This window comes from Carcharhinus amblyrhynchos, chromosome 8 (genome assembly GCF_965287045.1).
Source record: "Carcharhinus amblyrhynchos chromosome 8, sCarAmb.v2.hapA, whole genome shotgun sequence".
NCBI classification, from domain to species: domain Eukaryota; kingdom Metazoa; phylum Chordata; class Chondrichthyes; order Carcharhiniformes; family Carcharhinidae; genus Carcharhinus; species Carcharhinus amblyrhynchos.
Window position 1 is genome coordinate 105,273,347 of NC_137331.1, and position 27,626 is coordinate 105,300,972.

Consider the following 27,626-nt stretch of genomic DNA (forward strand, 5'->3'; position numbering starts at 1 on the left):
GCAGTGTCGGGGTATAGGGCCAATATGGAGGGGCTAATGGGGGTAGGGGACCACTCTGCAGTCCATGATTAGTGAGGGGGGGGGTGTAGGGAGAGGGGGGAAAGCTGCCACTTTGTGGTCCACAATCGTTGAGGTGGGGGGGGGGGAGGGGTGCAGCAGGTTCCGCAGTCAGTGTGGGAAGAGGGTTCCATGATCGATTTGGATCACAGAGGTGTCAGCGGGGGCTGTATCTTGGTCTACGGGCCCCTGCAATTGCCGGGGGAGGGAGCTGCTTCTGGCAGCCTGAGGTAGCAGGAGCCTGACAGTTTTCTGTCAGACCCCAGCTATTGCTAACGTGCAGCATCAGAGCCCTGCACATGCGCACTGTCCCCCTCTGCAGGCTTTCGGCCGTGTTAAGCCCCGCCCACTGGCTTGTGCAGGGCGAATCTGATGAGCTCAAAGTTTTGCAGGCAGAGCGCATATAAGGGGGGGACTAAAAACTAGCCTAAAAGTTGGATCTGAAACTCTCCCAGTTTCAAGTCCACCCAGCACTTTGAATGAAAATTGTAAAATTGCTCCCTCCTCATATTAAGCTGATCTTTCTCTTCACCCTAAATATGACTGTAACACTATATTCTGCATCATCTCCTTTTCTTCTCCCCCATGTGCTCTATGAACAGTATGTTTTGTCTGTATCGCACGTCAGAAACAATACTTTTCATTGTATACCAGTACATGTGACAATAATAAATCAAATCAAATCATTGTCAATTTGGAGCTGAAAGCTTCAGCTTCTGCACTGTTAGGTTTTTACAGCTGAACACATATTAAGCAACAGGTACGAATCCTCTGTCAGTCAATAAGGGGATCATCAACTATATACATGTTAGTTGCTGATTGATTTCTATTGGCTATTAAAGAACAAAAGAGAACAAAGAACAATACAGCACAGGAACAGGCCCTTCGGCCCTCCAAGCCAAACAAACTATTGGTGTATGTTTGCATGGCTTTGGTGTTTTCCATACTCATTTCAAGTTTGAAATGTTTGCAAGAACCAATGTGACAAGTGTTGAAGGACCTGACTACACTGCTTTTACATAAACCATTTGTTCCTGGTGCACTCAGAGATCTTCCTCTTGGAATAAAGCAGGGAATAGGTTGGTGAAATGAGAAGAGGTTGTGAAGAGCAGGACAATCTGCTTCAAGAGGGAGGAGGAAGATGTGGAGAAGGATTCTCAAGATTAGGCTATCTATGCAACAGAGTTAAAGGAGCAATTCTCTTATTGAAACAGCAGTAAGAAACAAATGTCTTCAGGCTACCTAGCTAAATGTTTTTAAGACGCAGGTTGATGGGTTTTTGATAAGAGAGGGGATTAAGGATTATGGGGAGAGGGCAGGAATGTGGAGCTGAGCCACAACAGATCAGCCACGATCTTATTGAATGGCGGGGCAGGCTCGAGGGGCCAGATGGCCTACTCCTGCTCCTATTTCTTATGTTCTTATGTTCATTAAGAAAGCCTTCACTGAAATCTGCTAATTGTCGCAGCTATAAATGGAACCTCGGAGCAGGGCAAGTACCACATTGTCAGTGTCTGTGAAGCTAACTGTGGCAATAAACCATTATCCATCTGGCTCCTTTGAGCCTGAAGCTGGAACTACTTGTAACAACTCATGCATGATGAAGGCTAGTGAGACTCTCTGTTCAAAGAGACATAACTTAATTGCCTCTTAGAACCATGGAATCTCTACACTGCAGAAAGAGGCCATTCAACCCACCAAGTCTGCACCAAAAAAGAGCATCCTACCCAGGCCCTCTCCCCAATCTATCCCCGTAACCCTGTACATTTACTATACCCTCACCTTGTACTTGTGTCCCCTCGTGACTGACCCTTCAACTAAGGGGAACAGCAGCTCCTTATCCACACTGTCATGCCCCTCATAAACTTGTACCCCTCAATCAGGCTACCCCTCGATCTTTTTTGCTCCAACAAAAATGACCCAAGCCTATCTAACCTTTCTTCATAACTTAAATGTTCCATCCCAGGCAACATTCTGGTGAATCTCCTCTGCAATCCCACCAGTCCTTCCCATAACGTGGTGATCAGATTTGCACACAGTATTCCAGCTGTGGCCTCACCAAAGTTCTGTCCAATTCCAACATGACTTCCCTGCTTTTGTAATCTACACCTTGATTGATAAAGGCAAGTGTCCCATATGCGTTTTCATCATTCCACGAACATACCCTTCTGCCTTCAGAGATCTATGGACAAAGACACCAACGTCCCTTTGTTCCTCTGAACTTCCTCGTGTCATGCCATTTAATGAGTACTTTCTTATCAAATTACTCTTTCCAAAGTGCAAACATCACACTTTTCAGGGTTAAATTATGTCTGGTACTTATCTGCCCATTTGATCAACCTGCTCATATCTTCTTGTAGCTCAAGACACTCAACCTTACTGTTAACTGCCCAGCTGGAAGAAGAGGAAAAAACAAAACAGCTGGAAGAGGAAGAGAGGTGGAGGTCAAGACAGCCCCTTTCTGTCAGGCTGCATGCATGTGATATCAGTAATTGCAACTCCAATTTCACATTTACAAGCAACCCTACCTTACCTTTGTCTCTGACCATCACAATGTTCCTTTGGGCACAAAGCAAAAATAAAATCCAATTGGAAATACGCAATTGTATATAAAATTATACTCATAATGCAAGTGGAGCAATTACCTTTATCTATTCCTCTATTCTAATGCTCCGGTATAATGCTACCCTGGTGGTGGCAACATTGATGGTGGAAGATGCTGACTTTCAGTGCGAGTGACTGCCGGTAGCTTTGCAGAATGATCATGGTCAGATTTGTGCCCAGGAGGCACCATCTTGTCACTAGTGCCCACAATCTAGACTGGCTGACACGCAGTAGAAAGGGCACTGGTGGAGTAGCAGTTCTTAACCGCCCGAGAAAAGTTAGCAGGGTCCAGCCACATGAATCTGCTGCCACTCCTCTGAGGTGGCTCCTCTGCAATGAGGACAGATTGCTAGACTGCTGTGACATTGGGTAGATTATTTGAAGTTGCCTAAGCTTACATGATAGCAGTCTGAATTGATAAGCGAGCAGTCGAGCTTCCACTGCAGCAGCTGTGCTTGGATGAAAGCTGCTTGGGCTGCGATAGGAGCCCTGATATCACTCATCAGGTGCTGCAAGGAAGTTGGGTCCATCAGCCAAGCTAAGGGAGTTGGTCACCACCACTGGAAATGATGGGTTCTAAGATCTGCACATGCCAGGCTCCTCCATGAACCTTGGCATTGACATCAGGATTGCCAGTGCACCAATTTTGTTGTGTACACCCACCAGAATTTCTCTGTGAACCAGCCCATGAAAGTCCTCATCAGAGTCCTCTGCATGTATATCTGACTTAGCGTTTGCGGTTGCCTGTTGGGTACATGCTTGGTATCTCATTCTTTGAACTCCCACCTCTGTGCTAACATCTAAGATACATCCAGCACCAATATCTGAGCTGAACGCTGCCAGGGTGAAATCAGTTGATGGTATTTTTCCATTATTACACTTCTCTTGCTGTTCCTCCACACCCACGCTACTTGTAGTTCTTGGCTCTTTGAATGGAAATAGGTACAAGGATAGCTCCATGTTGGGGCTGCCATCTCGTGCAGAAGCTGAGCAGTAAATAGTGTGGCTTAACGCTTCATTCTTTGCTTAACAATAATTAACGAGGATATCTCTCCCTCAAGGGTGGGGAGGGCAAATCTCCGCAGGAGTTGTTTTTGTTATTTTGTAAAAATTGCGTGTTCTTCTGCAAGGTTATGAACTAATGTTAAGATAAGCTGATGTTAAGGGAAAAAAGGAATCATAGGAAACTACATCAAGTTTCCAAATGCTTGTACAAGCTTATATTCTGCATCAGATGCAACTCCATTGTAATTGTCGTTAAAGAAACAGGCTGCCTCAAGCTAGGACTGGGGAAAGCAGATGACCACAAGCACAGTCCATGGTTAACATTGAGAATTGTGTGTTGCACTGGAACATTATATGTACCCTCCTCAGCAGGCAACTGCTGTTCACGTGAATACTACTTGATTGATCAAGAAACATGTGACTTTGTGCTTAGATGTATGAGTACAATTCTGGTTGGATGCCCCAAGGGAATCGGTTGGACGACAGCCGACATAAAAGGAGGCCAATTGGTCACATCGACAACCGCAGAGAGGGAGTATAAAATGAAAGATGAGAAGATAAAAAGGAAGAACACCAAAAACTGCAAAAGAGTGCCCTCTATCATCCAAAGCTAATACAGGAATTATGTTAGATTATAAATTGCTGCCTAAGTCTATTGTACTGACAAGCTTGTTCTAACTTTGTCTTAATAATGTAGCTTCACAACAGAATTTTCTCTGTCATGTGATGACCCTGTGCTGGTAAGGGGGTTGAGGCTGGTGCTGAGGTTAGTCAGGCATGGCACTTAAAGATGGATTCATTGATCATCGTCATGCATGTAAATTCATTAAACATTTGGGGCATTGACTGCAATGTCCAACTGCCCTCTCTAACTTTTCACTGTAAGTCTAGACACACCCTTACAAGTACAAGATATTTCTTCTCTTTTCCACCCCTCCACCAAGACCTCCAATGCAATGTTAGACTATCTGGGTGCACAGTCTCTCCCATGTTCAGCCATTCTTTTCCCTTTTCCAGCTCTGATTCAGTTCCCAGATAATGAAAAGCACTTTCTCCAGCCACAATACAGATTCCCTTTAAGAGATATTGGCTAGCTGTAATCTATGTATAGGGCAGTCTTTAGTATTGCTTGCAGGCGTGGATTTTGGCCCCTGCGTACAGTCTGTCTACAGTGCAATGAGCAGTATCTGCATGCAAAAGTTTTTAAATGAAGAGGCAGAGTGAAGAGTGTATAATATCTAATGGATGCAGATTAATTGTGCATTCCAGCCCTATGCCTGTTTTTGGGGATTGTTCAGTTTTGCAACACCCACTCCCTCCTGCGAGTAACTTCCAATTAACTCCAGTTTGCTGTGTAGATGTAGGAGGAAGTGCAAAACCAAAATTAATCCAGCAATGTCTCAACATTATGCAGTATTTTTGGAATGCATGAATTTTAAATTAGATTAAATGGATTTTTAGAGCAAAGCAAGTTAAGTAATTAATAGAAACACAAACAGTTTATAAAAATTGAATAAGTTTTTAAAAAAATAGCAGTATGCGCACAGGTGATTTAGAACTATTACACGCTTTTGTGATCTCAAGAATGTTGGCAAAATACCTGCTGCAAGCAAAATCTAACAAGTATTTCCCTGGCTTTGTCACCAATAACTCTATGACCCATTTCCAGAAAGATAAATGTTGAAGACATCTACCTCTATTGGCCACGTCAACCAATGTTCAGAGTAATATTCCCAAATTTCTTCCAAGCTGAGTCTCTGACATGATATGAGAACCAGCTGCAACCAAGTCTTTATATTATCTAGGTCAGAAAATTAGTCCAACAGGTTGAGATTGTATATCTCACTCTTCAGTGATAATAGAAGCAAAACGTGCTGTAAAAACTCTGCAAACCTGACATCCATGGAGGTAGAAACAGAGTTAACATAATGCATGGGACTTTAAAGCTTCGTTCATCCCAAAACCATAAAATCCCACCCGAGGTCAGTGGACCTTCCCATTGTCCGCTCCTCGCCTGCTCCAATTCCTGTGGCGGGTGGGGCGGATAAAATTCGAGACTTTGAGTCCAATTGAAAAGAAGAAGAAATATGGGTGGATTGGGTGGAACAAAAGGCAAGGTCAGGAACAGGTTAGAAGGCAGGGGAGATTGCATATATCCAAGATGTCGTTAGGCAAAATATAAAGAGAATAGCCATGGTAACAATAAAGAAACAAAGCACTGATCGAGGGTAGGTGCTAAGAGCAGAATCAAGGTTAGCTCTGTCTGAAAGTAAAAACATGAAAACAAAATATATAACCTGGCACTTGGGGAAAATAAGAAAACTAAAACTGAAGAACAGAGATTATGGTCTGAAGTTGTTGAATTCGGTGTTGAGTCCAGAAGGCTGTAAAATGCCCAATCAGAAAATGAGGTGCAGTTCCTCAGCTTGCATTGGGCTTCACTGGAACATAATTTTATTTAGTTGATTATTTGTCACAAGTAGACTTACATTAACACTACAATCAAGTTACTGTGTAAATCCCCTAGTTGCCACACTCCGGCACCTGTTCGGGTGCACTGAGGGAGAATTTAGCAATGTACCTAACCATCACATCTTTCTAACTGTGGGAGGAAACCTGAGCACCCAGAGGAAACCCATGTAGACACGGGGAGAATGCGCAGACTTCACACAGACAGTAACCCAAGTCAGGAATTGAATTCAGGTCCATGGCACTGTGAGGCAGCAGTGCTAACCATGCCCTGATGTCGCAGACTAAGTCAAGAAATGTGAGCGTGAGAACAAGATAGTGAGTTGAAAAGATAAGCGACAGAAAGATCAGAGTCATGCTTGTGGACTGAGCGAAGATGTTCCGCAGAATGGTCACCCAATTTGTGGTTGGTCTCCTCAATGTAGTGTAGATTGTATTGTGAGCAGCAAATGCAGTGGACTAAACTGAAGGAAGCACCAGTAAGTCACTGCTTCACCTAGAAGGGCTGTATGGAGAATAGTCAGTGAGGACAGAGATTAAAAGGGCAGGTGTTGCTTTTCCTGTGAGTTCTTGGGAAGGTGCCATGGGAAGGGGATGAAGTGCTGTGGGTGATAAAGGAGTAGACAAGGGTGTTACAGAGGGAATAATATCTTTAGGGTGCTGACAGGGGAAGGCAGGAGAAGATGTGTTTGGTGGTGGCATCGTGCAGAGTTGGCAGAAAAGGCAGAGGGTTAGCTTTGGAATATGGAGGCTGATATGGTGGTAAATGAGAACAAATGTGGTCCTATTGTGCTTCTCGGTGGGAACGGAAGGTAGCAGGCAGAAGTGGGGGAAAAGCGACAGGAATGGTTGAGGCCCTGTCAACCACAGTGAGGGACAATACCCCAGTTCATCAATAAGGAAGTTATGACTGAAGTGCACTTGTGGAAGGCAAAATAATCAGAACAGATACGATGGAGTTGGGGAAACTATGTGAATGGAGTAGAGTCCTTACTTGAAGAAGAGTGTGAGGGGGTGTAGTTGTGGGAGGGAGTCAGGGTCATTCATCAGGTCTGAGGACTCTCTGCTTTTCCCTTGAATGGCAGTCCAAACAGGCCCCGTTCAAGAGTACCCTCCTCCCCATGGATGAACGTGTTCTCTCTTGGAAGAATTTCTCCTTTAACTTCCATCATCTCTTCCAGATAAAAGGTACGACTTTTATAGAGGGTGATTGTTGAGACTATGCCATTATTGGCCTACAGTTGGCCATATTGTTCAGCAGTGGTTCAATCAACATTTTATAATCGTTTAGTTTATGTAATTTATGGGCCCGATTTTACCATTGCTTTGTGCCTGTTTTTGGGTGCGAAAACTTGGTAAAATCAGGCATGAGGCGAGTAGCACGATCTGTGGCTGCCTCTGCGCCGGTTCCCCCTTTACCAAGGCCCAAAAATAGCTGCAATTGGGACCACACCCAAAATGAGTGTGACGGCCATTTAAATGCATTTGCTCAACTTTACTGGCAGCTCCCCCTTTACCACCACATTCGCCCATCCAGAATCAGTGCAAAACAGATATGCTCCATGGAAGTCCGATTCGGGCACTGCAATTAGTGAGGGGTAAGTGCCAAGCATCCCACTGCTCCCTACTTGAGATTTGTGGGGAGAGGGGGGTGTGGTGGGTTGGGGGGCTAGAATCCTCTGCCCCTCTGCTTGAGATCATTGGAAGGAAAGGAGGTGGGTCTGCAGCCACCCTGCCTGTGATCAGTGAGGGGTAAGAGGGATCTGCTTGCACTTTGCCTGGAATCAGTGGAGGGGAGGGGGTGGTCTTCTGCCACTCCACCTTAGATCAGTGGAGGGGAATGGGGGGCCCACTGACATCCTGCCTGAGATCAGTTGGGGTGAAGGGGGGTCCGCTGCCATTCTGCCTGAGAGCGGTGGAGGGGAAGGGGGGTCTACTGCCATTCTGCCTGATATCAGTGGAAGGGAAGGGGGGGTCCACTGCCATTTTGCCTGAGGTTGGTGGAGGGGAAGGGTCCCGTGATTGGTCTGGGTGGCAGTGGAGTGGGGCGATAAGGGGGTCAGTAATGTTGGGAGGTGAGACAATGTCTGTGGGGGCCAGGGGGAGGTATTATCTGGCCCGGGAGGGATGTGGCAGGGGAGCCATTTTTTTTCTGCATGTATGCAGTTGGAGGCGCCAATTGGAGCTGCAGGGTTTTGGGTGCATTAAACCCTGTCCACAGGCTTCTGCAGCACAATTCAGAATTGCTGATATTTTTCAGGAAGACTGCATATGGGGACACTGGAGAATGCATCTAAAAGTCAGATCTGAGATACTCCCAGTTTCAATTCCACCCAGCAATTAAAATCAAAATGATAAAATATGAGCCTCTGTCTTTGTTTACTAAGTCAATGGGCCCATATAAATTCTTTTTGCAACCTTCTTAGTTGTTCTGTCATCTTCAAAGACTTAGACCTTCAGGTTTTTCTGTTTCTGCTACCCTTTAAATATAGTATTATTTTGTCCACATTGCCTTTTCCTTTCCATCTTATCAAAATATACCACTTTCCACTTTTCTGTATTAAATTTTATCTGCCATGTGTCTACCCAGTTCTGATGTGGAGATGCTGGCGTTGGACTGGGGTAAGCACAGTAATAGGTCTCACAACACCAGGTTAATGTCCAACAGGTTTATTTGGTAGCACAAGCCACAGGCTTTCAGAGTGCCGCTCCTTCATCAGGTGAGTGGGAGTTTTGTTCACAAACAGGGCATATAAAGACACAAAGTCACTTTACAAAATAATAGTTGGAATGCTAGTCTTTACAGACCCAGTTCATCAGTCTGCCTGGGCCAAATTTTCACAACTAAGGCAGAGTCAGAAAATTTCTAAACTTGGTGGACCTGCCTCAGTTCGAAGGCCCCCATCACACCCAATGTTTGGTCTAGAGACGGGGGATGAGGCCGAGAGAATGTCAGGCCGACCAACCCTGGAAAAAGATCACAGGTGGCCACTGGATTGGGTGGGTGCTGAGTCAGGCTGGTTAGATGGCCAACCTTGTTTTAGAAGCCATGAGGCCATCTAGCCCACATGCCTCATATCATCTTTCCATGTCCTCTCCATGCCATCTCCATAGCTAATCACCTAGTCTCCACTCTGAGCATAACTCAGAAGTCATGTGGCAATGAAAAAAACTTATAGAGCTCTTATGCCTGCACACGTGGTACAAAAAAGGGCCCCATTCATGAAAGCTATTCACCCTATCTAGATAATGGACTTTAAATTGCTTCAAATGATTGATCTGTTATAAAAACAAAGAGATAATAACGACACAAAAATAGTTGCTCCTTTAAAACCCACTTTAAACCATCAATCAATATGCAAACTCAGCACCTCCTAGTTAATAACGTTGCTTTTGTTGCTTTTGCAATTCAATCAAACATTCATAAGGATGTTATGAATGTAATAACAGCCCTTGCAAAATGTCAGCAAAAAACTCTATTGCAGCTTCAAGGTAATAGATATTTTTCCAGCCTACATCAGATGGTCTGTTCATCAATGTAGGCCAACATTAAAAAAAATACAAATAACAATTTAAACTTTTCTTCTTTAGAGGCAGGAGATTTAAAATTTTCAGATCATGACACTTAAATGGATCTTACCTACATTTCACAGCCATTCACATCTACTTCATAAAATTATGACTCTCACATTGTAGTTTTAGGTCCCAAAACTGTGAAAATGGGACCCGATTTTAGCACTAATTTCAAATAATCTTGCTGAGTTCGGTTTTTCTAACATTGCGATTTAGGCACTGTATCCTTTGCTCTGTCAGCAAAAATTGGATCTTGTGGAAATGTGAGTTAGACTTTCAGCATCGATGTTACGCCCACAATTTTTAAAAGTCCCTGGAGTTGATCCTTTGGGAAAATGTATATCCTCCTGAGTTCTGTTCCTATCCCCCTCATTGTTAGCAATGTTTCAGATATTGTATTCTGAGACTGGCTAACTCACCCTGGGATCCAGGGTGAATTAGCGGATTGGATATAAAATTGGCTTGACGACAGAAGACAGAGGTTGGTTGCAGAGGGTTGTTTTTCAAACTGGAGGTCTGTGACCTGCGATGTGTCTCAGGGGTCGGTGCTGGGTCCACTTTTATTCATTATTTATATGAATGATTTGGATGAGAATTTAAGAGACATGGTTAGTAAATTTGTAGATGACATCAAGATTGGTGGCGTAGTGGACAGTGAAGAATGTTATCTAGGATTGCAACAGGATCTTAATCAATTGGGCCAGTGGGCTAATGAATGACAGGAGTCCAACTTAGATAAAGGCAAGGTGATGCATTTTAGTAGATCGAACCAGGGAAGGACTTATTCAGTTAATGGAAGGGCAATGGAGAGAATTATAGAACAATAAGTATAGGTTCATAGCATAGAAGGTGGCGTCACAGGTGGACGAGTGGTGAAGAAGGCATTCGGCATGCTTGGTTTCATTAATCAGACAATGAGTTAACATTTCTGGTCAATGATCCTTTAGACCGATAAAGATTGGAGATGTAAGCTTCCAGGCTAGCCCAGAGGAGTGAAAAGGGGTACGGGGGAAAGAACATAATGGAAGGTCTGGAATAGGGTGGAAAGCAGGAGTGATTGAATGACAAAAGGAATGACAGAATAAGGCAAAAGAGGGAGGTAAAGAAACATGAAGAAACAAAAGATGGGTCTGAAGGATCTGTAAATGGCAAAAACAGAATCATTACCAGCCAAGCTGCCTGAAAGGAAAATGATTATGGTCTAAAATTGTTGAACTCAATGTTGAGTCCAGAAGGCTGCAAAATGAATAATCAAGAGGTCAAGTGTTACTCCTTGAGCTTTGTTGGAACAGTGGTAAGAAGTCAAGAACATCAATGATGACGTCAATTAGCACTGCTGCCTCACAACTCCAGGGATCTGGGCTCGATTCCTGGCTTGGGTCACTGTCTGTGTGGAGCTTACACGTTGTCTGTGTGGGGTTCCTCTGAGTGCTTCACTTTCCTCCTACAGTTTAAAGATGTGAGGATTAGGTGCATTGACCATTCTAAATTGCCCCTTAGTGTCTTGGGATGCAGAGGTTAGAGGGCTTAATGGGTAAATATGTGGGGTTACAGAGATAAGACCTAGGTGGGATTGTTGTCAGTGCAGATTTGATGGGCCAAATGGCCTCCTTCTGCACTGTAGTGTTTCTCTGATTCTTATATTTCAGATTTACTGACATTATATAACTAAATCTGCCCATTTAAGTTATTGGCAGTGATAAACTGGTTATTTTGAGTTTTTTTAATGAATTGAAACATGAAATTAAATTTGTTAATTCCACTTTGAAATTTCATGACGATGGAAGAGCCTTCTGGAATCTCTGCTGGTTTTATGCATCTCTTCTACATTCTCGGGATGAGGAGTTCACTGGCTAGAGCAGGAAATTTGTCTCATCACGAGCTTCTCTGAGACGATGTCATGGGCCTTCTTCATAAATCAGTGACTGACTTTATGAGCCAAAATCAGAAGTAAGTTAGGAGTCAACAACAACAGTTTATAACATCTAAGTCTCTTAAATTGATAAATTGGGCAGGTGGCACAGTGGTTAGCCCTGCCATCTCACAGTGCCATGAACCCAGGTTCAATTCCAGCCTTGGTTGACTGTGTGGAGCTTGAACTTTCTCCCTGTGTCTCCAGGTGCTCAAGTTTCCTCCCACAGACCAAAGATGTGCGGGTTAGATGGACTGGCCATGCAAAATTGACCCTTAATGTCAGGGAGAAGAGTGGAGTGAATATGTGGGGTTACCAGGATAGGGTGGGATTGTTGTCTGTGCAGGCTTGATGGGCTGAATGGCTTCCTCCTTTAGTGTAGGGATTCTATAACTGCCTTAGCTTTTACCTGTCTATCGTAAGTAGATTTTATGAAGCCTCCAATCTGCGAGGATGATTAGGAAAACATGAATTTTATGAAGACATCAGCATAGGGAGAAAAATTAATGTACAAATTAGGCCCATAATGTGCGGATGAGTGGACAGTAAAAATGAATAACAGAGATTGCAAACCCAGAGCTGGTAGGGAAATTCTCTTCCTATTAGGCATAATAAAATTCTAGATCACAATATATCTTCTGCACCGAATTTCAAGTAGATACACTTACCTCTGACTGCAGCATCTGGTAGTCATTGGAAACGCATTTAGTAAAACGCGGAGGCTCCCAAAAAGCAATTCCCTCATCATCTAGGACGCAATTTCTCAGGATTATTCCTGAGGACATTAAAATATTTAGTTGTTGCATTTTTCAGTGTCATTATACAGAGAAATTACAATTAGCATCATTCTCCTGCAAATGCCTAATAAGCACATAGAGAAATTACTCTCCATTCCATGTTGATGCATTTTTTTTGTGGGCATTTAAACAACGGAGGTGGAATTTGCGAGAACTTCTCAAAGGTTTGTAAAGAAACAATGACAATCATCATTTTTACTGATAAACTCAAGATAATGTGCTCCTAATTACAGATGTGAGCCCCAGTACTTTTCCTGCTTGGTAACAATGCTATGGAAATTCACCTCATTAGCTGAAACAGCTAGCAGATCTCCTTTATTGAGATGCAATTTGACTAACAACACAAAACAATTGTACTGCAGTGCAATTGCCTGTGATTAATTCTGAGGATCCAATGTACACTTTGGCTGAGGGCTCCTTCTTCCCCTTCCTACTCTCAAAGAATTGGCTGGAAACTACACTAGGGATGTAATCATTGATTTTTAAATTTAATCCCATATACCAATCCTGCTATGAATGACAGGGGGGGGGGCGGGGGTGTGTGTGTGTGTGTGTGTGTGTGGTTATTATTGAGGATAATATATTTCAAAAAACATTCCAACTTCCCCCTCTCACCCCATAACTCCAATGTTGTTCTTCTTCAGAACTTCCAACGTTGGCAGCGAGAACGGGTAATTTGGCACTCAGCCAAATCTCTATTTCACTGCAGCGGGACCGGAAAAACCCAGCCCCTGGCGAAATCAGAGAATTCCAGACATTATCTTGATGGTCCCTCGACAGCCAATTATTCAGACAACAAAGCTTTCCGTTCTCACAGTATTCTCTGACTCAGTTACTCTTGCTTTGATGATACCTTATAGGCATATTGCCTTTTGTTTTGAAAATGCATAACAATTTCCTGTCACCATTTTTAATCTGTGTGATGGTGACGGCTGTTGATACTCTACATGGAGAGTAAGAATCCCCTCCCCATACACCAAATTATAATTTTCCTCTTCCATTTCCCACTGCCTTGATTGATAGGCTGATCTATTGGTGGAGAACATGTTTCCATTAGTCGGAGAGACTAGGATCCAAGGGCATGGCCTCAGAGTAAAGGGACAACCTGAGGAGGAATTTCTTCAGCCAGAGAAAGGTGAAACTGTGGAATTAATTAAACCAGAAAGCTGTGGAGATCAGGCCATTGAGTATATTTAAGATGGAGATAGATGGGTTTCCGATTGATAAGGGGATCAAAGGTTACTGGGGAGTAGCAGGAGAATGAGGTTGACGAACATATCAGCCATGATCGAACGGTGCAGCAGGCTTGATGGGTCGAATGGCTTAATTTTTTTAAATTCATTTTTTCATTCATTCGTGTAACACGAGCGTTGTTGGCTGGCCAGCATTTATTGTCCATCCCTAGTTGCCTTTGAGAAGGTGCTGGTGAGCTGCCTTCTTGTATCACTGCAGTCCATGTTCTGTGGGTTGACCCACAATGCCATTAGGCAGGGAATTCCAGGATTTTGACCCAGTGACTGTGAAGGAATAGCGATATATTTCCAAGTCAGGATAGTGAGTGGCTTGGAGGAGAACTTGCAGGTGGTGGTGTTGCCATTTATCTGCTGCCCTTGTCCTTCTAGATGGAAGTAATCATGAGTTTGGAAGATGCTGTCTAAGGATCTTTGGTGAATTACTGCAGTGCATCTTGTTGATTGCTGCTACTGAGCATCGGTGGTGAGGGGATTGAATATTTTGTAGATGGGGTGCCAGTCACACTGGCTGCTTTGTCCTGGATGGTGTCAAGCTTCTTGAGTGTTATTGGAGTTGCATCCATCAAGCAAGTGCGGAGTATTCCATCACACTCCTGACTTGTACCTTGTAGATGGTGGATAGGCTCTGGGGAGTCAGGAGGTGAGCAACTCACCACAGTATTTCTTTGCCTATATTTTATGTGCTTAATGAATAATAAGAAATTCACCTTTATGGATTTCACATTCCTGCTCCCCCCACATGGAATGCTATAAAAAAAGTTCCTATCCTTCCAAAGCCAGCAACTATTTAGCTGCTGTGTTCCCTCAGCCCTGAGAAACTTAGTTGTCAGGCATTCATTTTAAATCAGTTTCTCAACTGCACTCTGAGGATCTGATTTAAATATGCTAATAAATTTCCTTCCTCTTGAGGATGGGATATTTGCATACCATGCAAATCGTCACAAATAAAGAACAGGATGGACATCTGTATCGTTTACTTGGGATGCAACAATCAATTTTTAAGTTGTTAAATATGTGTGTGTGTGTGTGTGTGTGTGTGAGTGTTTGTGTGTGGATGTGTGTGTGTGTTTATGTGTGTGTGTGTGTGTGGATGTTGGTCACTATCCATGTGGAATTTGCACACTCTCCCCATATCTGCATGGCTTTCCTGAGGGTTAGGCTGACTGACTGTGCTAAATTGCCCAGATTGTCCTGGGATGTGGAGGTTAGAGAGATTAGTAAGGTAAAGATGTGGGGATATGGCGATACATTCTGGGGTGGGATTGTTGTTGGTGCAGACTTGATGGGCCGAATGGCCTCCTTCTGCACTGTAGGGTTTCGATGATGTGACAAGTGGTTATTACTGAGGCCAATATATTTCAAAAAGCACCGGAGAGTGACCGGCTTCCCCCTTTCACCCCTTAATTCCAACATTGTGCTTTTTCTGAACTTCCAATATTTAAGTCCTGATTAGTTGTCCCCTCTCCAAAGGAAGATTTATTTCCAGTTAGCGCCTGTCGGCAATGATTACCTGCAGCACTCGGCGGGCAGCTGACGACTGCAGACTCTCCGGCTGGTGTCTTTGTCCACACCACAGAATTGTAATTTTCTTCCTGACAATACTCATGAGGTTCTGAAGGAGAAATTATGCCTTGGTTAAGGTTGATGAAGAGTTTGAGCAAACACTTTCTTTAAGTCCTTCATACCATTTAAGTAATGGAAAAAAAAGTGGGAGAACCCAACTATGGCATCCGACTCTTGAATCCTCATCTTTAAATCTGATTTGGATGTTTTGCCATATGACAAAATGCAATCTCATCAACCCCTTTTTTCCCATATTGTGGAGAATTAAGTGCCACTGTTTGAAGCTGTGTCCATGGAAACAGATGGAAATTTAACTTGAGGCTGTGATACATGGCAATGATGGACTTGAACTGGAATTCATTGACAGGACTGGTATTAAGACATGAAGAATTGTTGCTGAAGTTTTGTACATTACACCCACGTGCCTATATTAAATTCCTCTAACACTGTACATGGTCCATGACTACTGAAATCAGCCAGCATGTACATTCTCTCATGACATAATAAGACGTGAAAGAATAAGACCTATCAATTGTGACGGTGGGAAGGTTTGTATAGAACCAGTAGAAATTGCAGAGGTACTCAATGAATACTTTACTTCAGTATTCACAGTGGAAAAGGGTCTTGGTGATTGTAGTGCAGACTTGTAGCGGACTGAAAAGCTTGAGTATGTAGACATTAAGAACGAGGATGTGTTGGAGCTTTTGAAAAGCATCGAGTTAGATAAGTCACTGGGACCGGATGGGATGTACCCCAGGTTACTGTGGGAGGCAAGGGAAGAGATTACTGAGCCTCTGGCGATGATCTTTGCATCATAAATGGAGATGGGAGTGGTTCTGGGGGATTGGAGGATTGCTGATGCGGTTCCTTTATTCAAGAAAGGGAGAAGAGATAGCCCAGGAAATTATAAACCAATGAGTCTAACCTCAGTGATTGGGAGGTTGATGGAGAAGATCCTGAGAGACAGGATTTATGAACATTTGGAGAGGAATAGTATGATCAAGAATAGTCAGCATGGCTTTGTCAAAGGCAGATCATGCCTTCCGAGCCTGATTGAATTTTATGAGAATGTGTCTAAACACATTGACGAAGGAAGAGCAGTAGATGTGGTTTATATGGACTTCAGCAAGGCATTTGATAAGGTGCCCATGCAAGGCTTATTGAGAAAATGAGGGGGCTTGGGATCCAAGGGGACATTGCTCTGTGGATCCAGAACTGGCTTGCCCGCACAAGGCAAAGTGTGGTTGTAGATGGGTCTTTTTTCTGCATGGAGGTCGGTCACCAGTGGAGTGCCCCAGGGATCTGTTCTGGGACCCTTACTCTTTGTGATTTTTATAAATGACCTGGATGAGGGAGTGGAGGGGTGGGTTGGTAAGTTTGCTGATGACACAAAGGTTAGAGGTGTGGTGGATAGTGCGGAGAGATGTCAGAAGTTGCAGCAAAACATTGATAGGATGCAAGACTGGGCATAGAAGTGGCAGATGGACCAACCCAGATAAATGTGTGGTAAATCATTTTGGCAGGTCAAATAAGATGACAAATTATAATACAAGGGTAAGACTCTTGGCAGTGTGGAAGATCAAAAGGATCTTGGGGTCCGGGTTTATAGGACACTCAAAGCAGCTTTGCAGGTAGAGGCTGTGGTTAAGAAGGCGTATGGTGTACTGGCATTCATCAATCGAGGAATTGAGTTTAGGAGTCGGGAGATAATGCAGCAGCTTTATAAGACCCTGGTCAGACCCCACTTGGAGTACTGTGCTCAGATCTGGTCACCTCATTACAGAAAGGACGTGGAAGCCATAGAAAAGGTGCAAAGGAGATTTACAAGGATGTTACCTGGATTGGATGGCGTGCCTTATGAGGATAGGTTGAGAGAGCTCAGTCTTTTCTCCTTGGAGAGACGAAGGATGAGGGGTGACCTGATAGAGGTGTATAAAACGTTGAGAGGTATTGATCGAGTGGATTCTCAGAGGCTTTTTCCCAGGGCTGAAATGGTTGCCACAAGAGGACACAGGTTTAGGGTGCTGGGGAGTAGGTACAGAGGAGATGTCAGGGATAAGTTTTTCACTCAGAGGGTGGTAGGTGTGTGGAATCGGCTGCTGGCAGTGGTGGTGGAAGCAGATTCGATAGGGTCTTTTAAGAGACTTTTGGATAAGTACATGGAACTTAGTAAGATAGAGGGTTATAGGTATGCCTAGTCGATAGGGACATGTTTGGTGCAACTTGTGGGCCAAAGGGCCTGTTTGTGCTGTCGTTTTTCTATGTTTCTATGTTTCTATAAATATTTTGCAATACAGCAGACTATACATTGAAATTAAGTACAGGTCAATGATACTTTGACAAGCTTTGCAAGTGACTGAGTCATTTCCAACTGTGGTACATTTGTACATGATCTGTATGTTTAATTTGTACTATATCTGGTGTAGTAGAGAGTGATGAAATTTTAATACGCGTCCATAACCATGAGCCAACACTAAGACTAGAGGGCTGGAAGGACATCAGCACCATCTGAGAAGACGATTGAAATATAGACGCAGCTTTTAAACACAGGCGTGGGCTCTGAGACTTCCTGCAAGGGCACAATCAGCAAACTGTTCCTGATACTGCACCCTTCTGGCTGCTGTGAAATTGCACTCAAGTTTCTGCACAAGCTGTAAGTCCGGATTTAAAATCTCCGATGAAACAGTGTGAACAACCAAAGGAATTGTACGTAATGGTATTGTGGGTAGAACAGAGTCACAAACCCTCAAGTTGCAAGGGGCATTATTAGGGTGGCACGGGGGCACAGTATTTAGCACTGCTGCCTCACAGTGCCAGGGACCTGGGTATGATTCTGGCCCCGGGTGACTTGTCTGCGTGGAGGTTGCACGTTCTTCTCGTGTCTGCGTGGGCTTCCTCCGGGTACTCCGGTTTCCTGCCACAGTCCAAAGATGTGTGGGTTAGGTGGATTGGCCTTGCTAAATTGCCCCTTAGTGTCTGTCCCAGGATGCGTAAGTCAGGTGGATTAACCATGGTAGATGCATGGGGTTACAGGGATAGGGTTGGGGAGAGTGGTCCTGGATAATATGCTCTTTTGTCACTGCAGACTTGATGGTCCAAAAGGCCTCTTTTTGCACTGTAGGAATTCTATGGATTCCATAAAATGTGAGAAAACAAATTCCTCCTCAGAGTGAAGGAAGGTTCAGTAACACACACTACTGTATCCTGAAAATTTTTCAATTAATTTAAATTGTTCCCTGTCACGTCCAAGGTATTTTTATGCTTTCCTCCTCTCCAGAGGACAAGGCAAAAAGTGACCCATGCGTCAATTTTTTCTTAAAGATGGATGATTCCTGCAGCAGCAAATCAGGATTTACATTATTTCTGGCCAGTTCATTCCTGCTGGATTCACATGAACACAGCCATCTATGTACTGGAAAATTTGGGGCTGGATTTTATGGACCACTGATGAACAGGAAAGCAGGCGGGTACAGCAGGAAAGCAGGGCATCGTGCTCATAGTGGCATACCCGCAGTATGACCACCCGCTCACCCCTGTCCCCGCAATGGTTGTATGAATGGCAGGGAAGGCATCGTGTTGGCCAACCGCTCGTGTCCCAGTTTGGGAGGCTCACCACCAAAGCTACTTTTAACAACAGTGGCTAAGTTATATCCAATTGAGATAGAAACCAAGAGAAAGGTGGCATTGAGAAAGGTGAGGTGACAAATGTGGAAACATGATAGATGATCCACTGGAACCAGTTAAAAAAAAGGATCACTCCAGTGCAGGAGGAGGCTATTCTGCCCATCGAGTGTGCACCAACTTTCCAAAAGAGCATTTTATCCAAGCCCACCCATCAACCCTATCCCCGTAATCCAGCATATTTACCATGACTAATCCACATAACCTACACATCTTTGGGCACTAAGGGGCAATTTAGTGTAGCCAATCCATCTAACTCGCACATCTTTGGGCTATGAGAGGAAACTGGAACAGCTGAAGGAAGCCGACACAGTCACAGGGAGAATGTGCAAACTCCACATAGACAGTCACCCAAGACTGGAATCGAACCCGGATTCCTAGTGCTGTGAGGCAGCAGTGCTAACCACTGTGCCATATGCCGTCTGATTATTGGACTATGCCCAAATTAAGATGCTATCGCAGTGCAGCACACACCGGACATGCCTAATGGGCTTGCCGGAATGATCTCTTCTACAAGTGCTCGCCAGTAGCTATCTGCCAGAAGGGAGATTAAATGTCATCCATTTAACATTAAGTGACATTAACATTTCCCAGTCCTTTGCCATCCACGTTCTGGGACCCAGCAATGACTAGAAACTCAACTGGACCAGGTGCAAAGTGCTGTTGCTACAATAGCTGCTCAGAGCCTGTTTGCTCTACAGTATTTGGCTTATCTCCTGACTTCACTGAGCCTGTCCACCAAGATATAAACATGATCACCTCGGAGTTCCCCTTCAAGTCACAAGCCCTTCTGACCTGGGACACAAATCACTATTTCCTAGTTGTAACTGGATCAAAATCTGCAAATTCCTTGCCTGTTCAATATGGGAGCATATCCATCACATCTAGCCTTGCTTGTAAAACGCGTTGCACTCAAAGAAGCTGAAAGGAACCTAATTTGCTATGCAAATGCAAAATGTGCTGATAATTTTTCTTCACATGTAGGGAGAGTTTTAAACAGTAAACAGTCTGATCTTCCTTTACTGGGGTTGCCAAGTCAGTAAAAGGGCATGTATAAGAGTATAATTCCAAATTAGGAGATAGGTGAAATTTGAGGAAGGGTTGAGGCTGGAAAAATGGACCAGAATCAGGCAGTATTCCATCATATTCATATATTGCTAACTTTTATTATCTTTCATTTCCAGCGACCATGGAAGCATTTTTTGTTCCAATATGGATGCCGACTTAATAGTCCTTCCTGTACTGCTGACTTATTCGACAGCTGCTGAGGAATTCAAGGCATTCAAAGGTAGTTCAGAGTTTTATTTCTCACTTCTAACCATTTATAAATTGCCTTTTTAATCTGAACACATAATTCCTCCTAACCCTAATATTGATGTTTGCCTTTTTTTTATTGCAATTATCTTTGTCACTACTTTCTGTGATTTTCCATGTTTTTAAGAAAGAAAAACCTTGACAACCATTTTTAAACAGTGGTCATGGAAACACAATTGGTTGCTAAGTAACAGAGCAGATGGTTCATCTGAGTGTAATCCTCAACAATTTGATAATTGTGTCTCACTGCAGTGACTGTCAGTGAGTGCTTATAATATCATAATGAGCTAAACATGAATGCGTTAATACATTGTATATTATTCATATCAATCTAATATTGAGATATCATTATTGCACTTTGTGCTTCTTTCCAACTTGGTCTCATTGTACAGAGTTTTCCAAATGAAAGGGGGGTTTATGGTGAACTACTCCCAAGTCTCCTCCCCTGCCAATATGTTTTTTTAAAGCAACTAGTCAGACATCCCAGGTTGAATCCCTCCCTTCCTCCTTGGTACTTACTCTGCTGAAATAGACATACAGAAACACATGATGTTTACAATACCAGAGACCAAGCAGTCCAACTCTTTGCAAAAGCTACCCAGAATTAATCTCTCTGTCTCTGATTAGCCCATCTTTCTGTTCCCTCCTCTGCTTCAAATAACTGTTCACTTCATGTAGAATGTATAGAATCTCGACAGGAGACTATTCCACCCAACGAGTCTGCACTGACTGTTTGACAGGGCATCTTTTCCAGGCCCCGTCCCCGGAACCCCATGTATTTACCATGCTGATTCCCCTAACCTCAACTTCTTGGGACACTAAGGGGCAAGTTAGCATGGTTGATCCATCTAACCAGCACACCGTTGGACTTTGGGAGGAAACCGGAGCACCCAAGGAAACCCACACAGACATGAAGAGAATGTGCAAACTCCACATAGACAGTCACCTGGGGCCAGAATTGAACCCAGTTCTCTTGTGCTGTGAGGCAGCAGTGCTAACCACTGTGCCACCATGCCGCCCCAGTGCCACTGTGCTGCCACAATGGTCTCTTAACTCAATTTCTTTGCCGAGGCAGTGGACAGAGGCATAATGGTAATGTAACTGGACTGGTAATCCAGAGTCCAGACTAATGCTATGGGGACATGGGATCAAATCCCATCATGGCAGCTGAGGGAATTTAAAATCAATTAATTAATTATTCTGGAATTAAAAACTTGGATCTTCAATAGTGGTGGCCATAAAAGCACCATCATTCACCACCTTGTTCACTATTTCCCTCTCTTACCTGCTCTAGCTTCTGTATGACTCCAGACCCACAGCAATGTGGCTGACTCCTGACTGCCATCTGCAATGGTCTAGAAAGCCACTCAGTTCAAGGGCAATTAGAGATGAGCAGCAATTGCTAGCGATAGCAGCTAGTCCCTTTTAAGGGGCATGCAATGGAAAGAGCATCTTAATCAAGACCACCCGGGTCCCTGGTGCTATGAGGCAGCACTGCAATTGCTGTGCCACTGCGCCACTCTAACATATCAGTCTTCTCATTTTGAGTCTGGGTAGAATTTCCTGATGGCTGTATTTCTTGCTAGTTGTCTTCTCATTCTCTTACAATCCTACATTTTTTTGATTTAAAAAGAACCCCAATTAAATCTCCCTCAATTTAGGAAATAGATCTATCTCAACCTTCTCAAAATCGTCTTTAGTATGACGGTAAATCTATGCTCCCAGAGGTCACTCTTTGTGCAAAGGTAACAATGGCTCTTCATTTGTTAATGACACAGAAGGTTGAGGCACAAAAGCAATTCCCAATTGCATCACCCTCATTAATTCTCGAACAGATTGCAGTCACAGCCCAAAATATTTACCTGGGCATTTTTTATCATTGCACAACCTGTATTCATCTTGAGGTCCATCACATTGCAGTCCTCCAAAAAATGGCCCATAGCATATCCTCACTCGAAGCTGTGTTCCACCGTCACAACTTTTGGTGCATGGTTCCCAACTGCTCCATTTTTGCCATTTTCCATCCACTGCAACACAAGAGGTCGTTGTTGTTAATAGATCTCAATTCAAGGAGCCAGTAAACAAGAATACTGTGCTCCAGTGCTGCTCCACATCCCAGATTTATACAAGGTCCACTGACTTTAGCCTGCATCGAGACAGTTGTCTTAGCTTTCATACTTGTAATTTACACAAAACTACACAGAGAAACTCAGCCTAAGAGAGCAAGAGTGCTCACTTCACAGCCAAATACCTACTGCTTGGTGTTCTAGATCTTACTCACAAGCAAATTCTAGATCAGTTACCGAGCAGGGGGGAAAAAATGTATTTTTAAAGTAGTGACAGCTTAATAATAGCAGTGCCGGCATACTGGGCAAAAAGTACAAGGTACTTCAGAAATTAAGCTATTATTTATACAAAGGCAGCAGAAGGGTTCTACTGCTTCACTGTCACCTTTTGTCAGCATTATTTTATATATCAAATTAGGGGAGGCGATGGCCTAGTGGTATTACTGCTAGACCGTTAATCCAGAAACTCAGCTAATGTTCTGGTTTCGAATCTCGCCACTGCAGATGGTGGAATTGAAATTCAATAAAAAATATTTGGAATTAAGAATCGACTGATGACCGTGAAATCATTGTTGATTGTCAGAATAAACTCAGCTGTTTCACTAATGTCATTTAGGGAACAAGATCTATCACCATTACCTGGCCTGAACTATATGTGAGTCCAGAACCACAACAATGTGGTTCACTCTCTACTGCCCTCCAACGGCAGCTAGGGATGAGTAATAGCTGCTGGCTGGCCAGCAAAGCCAATGTCCCACAAATCAATAAAAAAAGAGGGATTTATGATATTCAGCAACGTGAAGAAGATGGTGTAAAGAGAGGATGAGCTTTCGCTTATCCCATCGAATGGCTTGTGGGTTGAGTTTACTATAATGTAATATCATTTACGATTTATATAGATGATTTAGAGTTGGGGAACAAGTGTAATGTATCAAAATTCGCAGATGACTCGAAGATGAGTGGCAGAGCAAAGTGTGCAGAGGATGCTGAAACTCTGCAAAAGGATATAGATAGTCTAAGTGAGTGGGTGAGGGTCTGGCAGATGGAGTACAATGTTGTAAATGTAAGGTCATCTATTTTGGTAGGAATAACAGCAAAATGGGCTATTATTTAAATGATAAAAAATTGCAGCATGCTGCTGTGCAGAGGGACCTGGATGTCGCTGTGCAGGAACCTCAAGGAGTTGGTTTGCGGGTGTGACAGGTAATTAAGAAGGCAAATTAAATTTTGTCCTTCATTGCCAGAGGGATGGAGTTTTAAAAACAGTGAGGTTATGTTGCAGCTGTATAAGGTGCTGGTGAGGCCACACCTGGAATACTGTGTACAGTTTTGGTCTCCTTACTTGAGAAAGGGTACACTGAAACTGGAGGGGTGCAGAGGAGATTCACTAGGTTGATTCCAGAATTGAAAAGGTTGAGGGGAGACTAAGTAGACTGGGGCTATACTCATTGGAATTTAGAAGAATGAGGGGAGATCTTATAGAAACATATAAATAAGATTATGAAGGGAATAGAAAAGATAGAAGCAGGGAAGTTGTTTCCACTGACAGATGAAACTAGAATTAGGGGGCATAGCCTCAAAATAAGGGGAAGCAGATTCAGGACTGAGTTGAGGAGGAACTTCTTCACACAAAGGGTTGTGAATCTGTGGAATTCCGTGCTTAGTGAAGCAGTTGAGACTACCTCATTGAATATTTTTAAGGCAAGAATAGAAAAATTTTTGAACAGTAAAGGAATTAATGATTATGGTGAGCGGGCAGGTAAGTGGACAAAAAGATCAGCCATGATCTTACTGAATGTTGGAGCAGGCTCAACGGGCCAAATGGCCTACTCCTGTTCCTAGTCCTTATGTTCTTACAACATTGTAAGTCACACGACCATCACCAAAGTAGTGTTAAATGGGGTTGAAGTCTCAACTGTGGCTATCTTACAGCTAATCTAATTTCACCATTGACAGGAGATGAAATTGACTGTCAGATTGACATCATATTTCTTCACAGTCAAAATCGCACCCGATCCACAATATGCTAAAGCAGGGCACTGTAAATCAGATAAAAAAATCTGTTTTAGACAATGAAGGGAGACAATCAAACTATAACGGCACACAGCGCAGCGTGCTCACTTCAATGACTCTGACAATAAACTACTGGCTGGAACAATCCTGTCAAAGCAGAGATCATTTCACAAGTCAACGGTTGCTATGCAACATTACCCAGCTTCATATTATTAACCTCATCATATTCGACAAGGCCCAGGTCACTTATATAATCAAAGTGTTTTTAGACTCTGATGCTTTGGCAGTATGTAGAAAAATATAACTAACAACGTGCAGCTGTAGTGTGAAAAGAGGATATGCAATGGCTCTTTCACCAACCCTCTGTGATTTGTAGCTATTGCAGAATTCATGGACAATGAGGCAAGCGATTCAGATAATTGATCCAAAAAATCTGCATAACCAATTTGACCAAGACCACAAGAAACTACAAAGGGTTCTGAAAGGAGTCTATCACGGAAACCAGCCTCCCATCTATTGACTTCGTCTACATGTCCCGCTGCCTCGGAAAAACAGCCAGCATAATCAAGGGCTCCACGCACCCAGACATACTCTCTTCCACCTTCTTCTGTCAGGAAAAAGGTACAAAAGTCTGAAAACATATTCCAACCGACTCAAGAACAGCTTCTTCCCAGCTGCCATCAGACTTTTGAATGGTTCTATCATATATTAAGCTGATCTTTCTCTTCACCTACCTGGAACTGCAACACTATATTCTGCACCCTATTCTTTCCTTCTCCCTTGTGTACTCTATGAGAGCTTTGTCTGTTTTGCGTGCAAGAAACAATACTTCACACCGTATCCTAATACATGTGGCAATAATAAGTCAGATCAAATTTGCTGAGAAAGGATTCAGGAATTAGGCTGTGACCTAGATATTTTGGGTTCCAGTCTTGCTGGTGAATTTCCATTGAGGCCTGTTTGCAGTGCAATCTCCAGCTGTTCCTCCATTTATGTGAGAGGAGTGTTGCCAAGAATAGGGAATTCCATGCTAGGAAGTTCCTTTGCCTCCATTTTGCATTACACTGAGCTGCCAGTAAATCTGGGTAAACCAAATGTACTGGCTCCCATATCAGCTGTGTAAAGCCACCTGGTTCTAGGCCCAGACCATGAAGGAAAAACAGATATCCAAGCAGAGATTAAAAAAGCAAAGTTGGTCTTTCCAAAATGTTACAATGGACAAGGTATCTGGCTGAAGGGGAGCTGCCCGGTTCCATACCATCTGTCCCTTCCTGCTCTGTGCCAAGATGAAAGGAGCAGGTCCTAATCATAGCAAAAATGGAGAACCTCTCTGTGGACCTGAATGCTTTGACAGTCAATGGTAGACCATCCTGGTGGGCACATGCTATAGCTTCCACTGGGGGGAGAAAAATCCCCTGGATTTTGGTGCATGGTTACTTCCTTTGTCACGTCAGAAACACAGCTTAGATGTTAAGAAAGAAAATTAAACATTTGGATATAGGTTCACACTGAATGAAATCTGGAAACTCATCCTTGCCAGGTGAGACTCTTTCAAATGACCTGTTCACCATCTCTTGAACGATTCACATAAAAAAATTACCAACCAACGCTCAGAATGAAACCTACCTGGACATTGTCTTGGAAAGCACGGTCTGTTTTCCGACCAGTAACCTTGGCATTCAGCTCCACCAAATGAAGGCCCATTGCACTCCCTTGTTCGCTGCTGTGTCCCATTTGAGCAGGTGACAGAACACTGACTCCAGCTAGACCAATCATTCCAGTTCCCATCCACTTATTGGAAATGAAAACAAAGGATTGTAAATACAACATCACATTTATTAAGGTTACAATGGGAACTGGCAAAGATGTCCCAGGCCATTTGGTCATTTGCAGAATGCAGAAGCAAAAATTACAAAGTTGGGAATATAAAAAGTAAGCTTGGTGAAACTGAGATCATGGACTTATGGAATAAATTAGCAGAAACGATCACTGAAGTGTACAACATGAGGAAATTAAAGAAATAATTAGTTTCTTTTCCGGAGAGAAATTGGGCTGAGACGTACGATGAGAAAAGAGGTAGGAGGACTTAATGGGCCTGGAGTTTTGTGGAGTTGGAAAGACTCTGAGGACTGTTGAAAATGGTGGGCAGGAACTGGATGCAGAAGTCCCACTCACATTTCTGATAGGTTCATTTTTAACTAGTAAGGAAAAGGGGGAGGAACGTGAGTTATACAGATCAAAAATCAGCTTGGTCATTTAAGTTTAGTGCTGAGCTTGTTGCAAGAGGTTAAGCTGTAGGGATCACAAATTAATGAAGTAGATGTAAATGTTCTTAAAGAGCGATTAAGCTCCATACAATTTTGTTATTATTTTGCTACTATTAATGCTTGGCTAAATTTCAAAAGCTACAATTATCTCAGCAGGGGTTTTATTTCTCAGATAATAACCCGGTCAACTCTATAAAAGATTAACTCTCCTCCACATCGGGTCTGATTGAAGTGTATTGTTTTTAATAGACATTAATTACTTGAGGAGTTGTAAAAGCTTTAAATGGATTTTATGACTGGGACTCTTTCTCAGTATCAAGTATGTAGGAGTGAGAGCTCTATCAGATTGTTAGATGATAGTTTTTACACATGGCTCCTGATGTCTATCCACGGTGTATGCTGGGTGAGTGGCTATAGAAGTGGCGTGGTACGGATGCGGGGCCAAGAGGTGGATGGATATGTAGGCGAGTATGAAGAATGAGGGCTAGAAGGCTGAACAGATTCTAAGGGAACTGGGACAAAAGTCCCAAAGAAGGCCTTCGAAGAATTTCAATTCAGAAATCGTCCACATCCATGATTGTGTATGCTGTGTTCCTGGGGTCGGTGGTCCCAAATCTATCTGCATCCGCTTCCCTTGGAGTGGAAAATCACACATTTTAGGGTATTTATACCAAAGTGCATCTGATGATTCAGAAAATTCTCTGAGTCAGAGGGTCATTAGTCTATGGAATTCTCTTTGTCAGAAAGCAACAGGAGCTGTTGTATTTACAGTCATTGAATTTATTCAAAGCAGAATTAGACATATTTTTAATAGACAACAAAAATCAAGGGTTAGGTGGGTAAACAGGAAAGTGGCTCTGAGACCACAACCACATCAGCCATGATCTATTGAAAAGCATAGCAAGCTCAAAGGGCTGAAAAACCTGCTTCCACTCCTAAGTCCTATTTACCAGGTCATACATCTCAGGCTACTGATGAGATTGATGTAAGGCAAATAAAACCAATTAAGCAAGATCCCTCAGGCTGAACCCCAGCATGATGTCAAGGTCAGA

General features: G+C 43.2%; 1 protein-coding gene across 1 annotated transcript in view; it reads right to left on the reverse strand.

Moving 5' to 3' along the window:
• Positions 1-27,626, reverse strand: part of LOC145346393 (adhesion G protein-coupled receptor B1-like) — a 299,285-nt gene that overhangs the window by 11,214 nt on the left and 260,445 nt on the right. Inside the window, exons 5-8 of the mRNA XM_080193550.1 lie at positions 25,934-26,098; positions 22,091-22,255; positions 15,181-15,282; positions 12,289-12,395 (exon numbers count right to left, since the gene is read on the reverse strand). Coding sequence (XP_080049676.1) covers positions 12,289-12,395; positions 15,181-15,282; positions 22,091-22,255; positions 25,934-26,098 — 539 coding nt within the window. The remainder of the gene's footprint in view (positions 1-12,288; positions 12,396-15,180; positions 15,283-22,090; positions 22,256-25,933; positions 26,099-27,626) is intronic.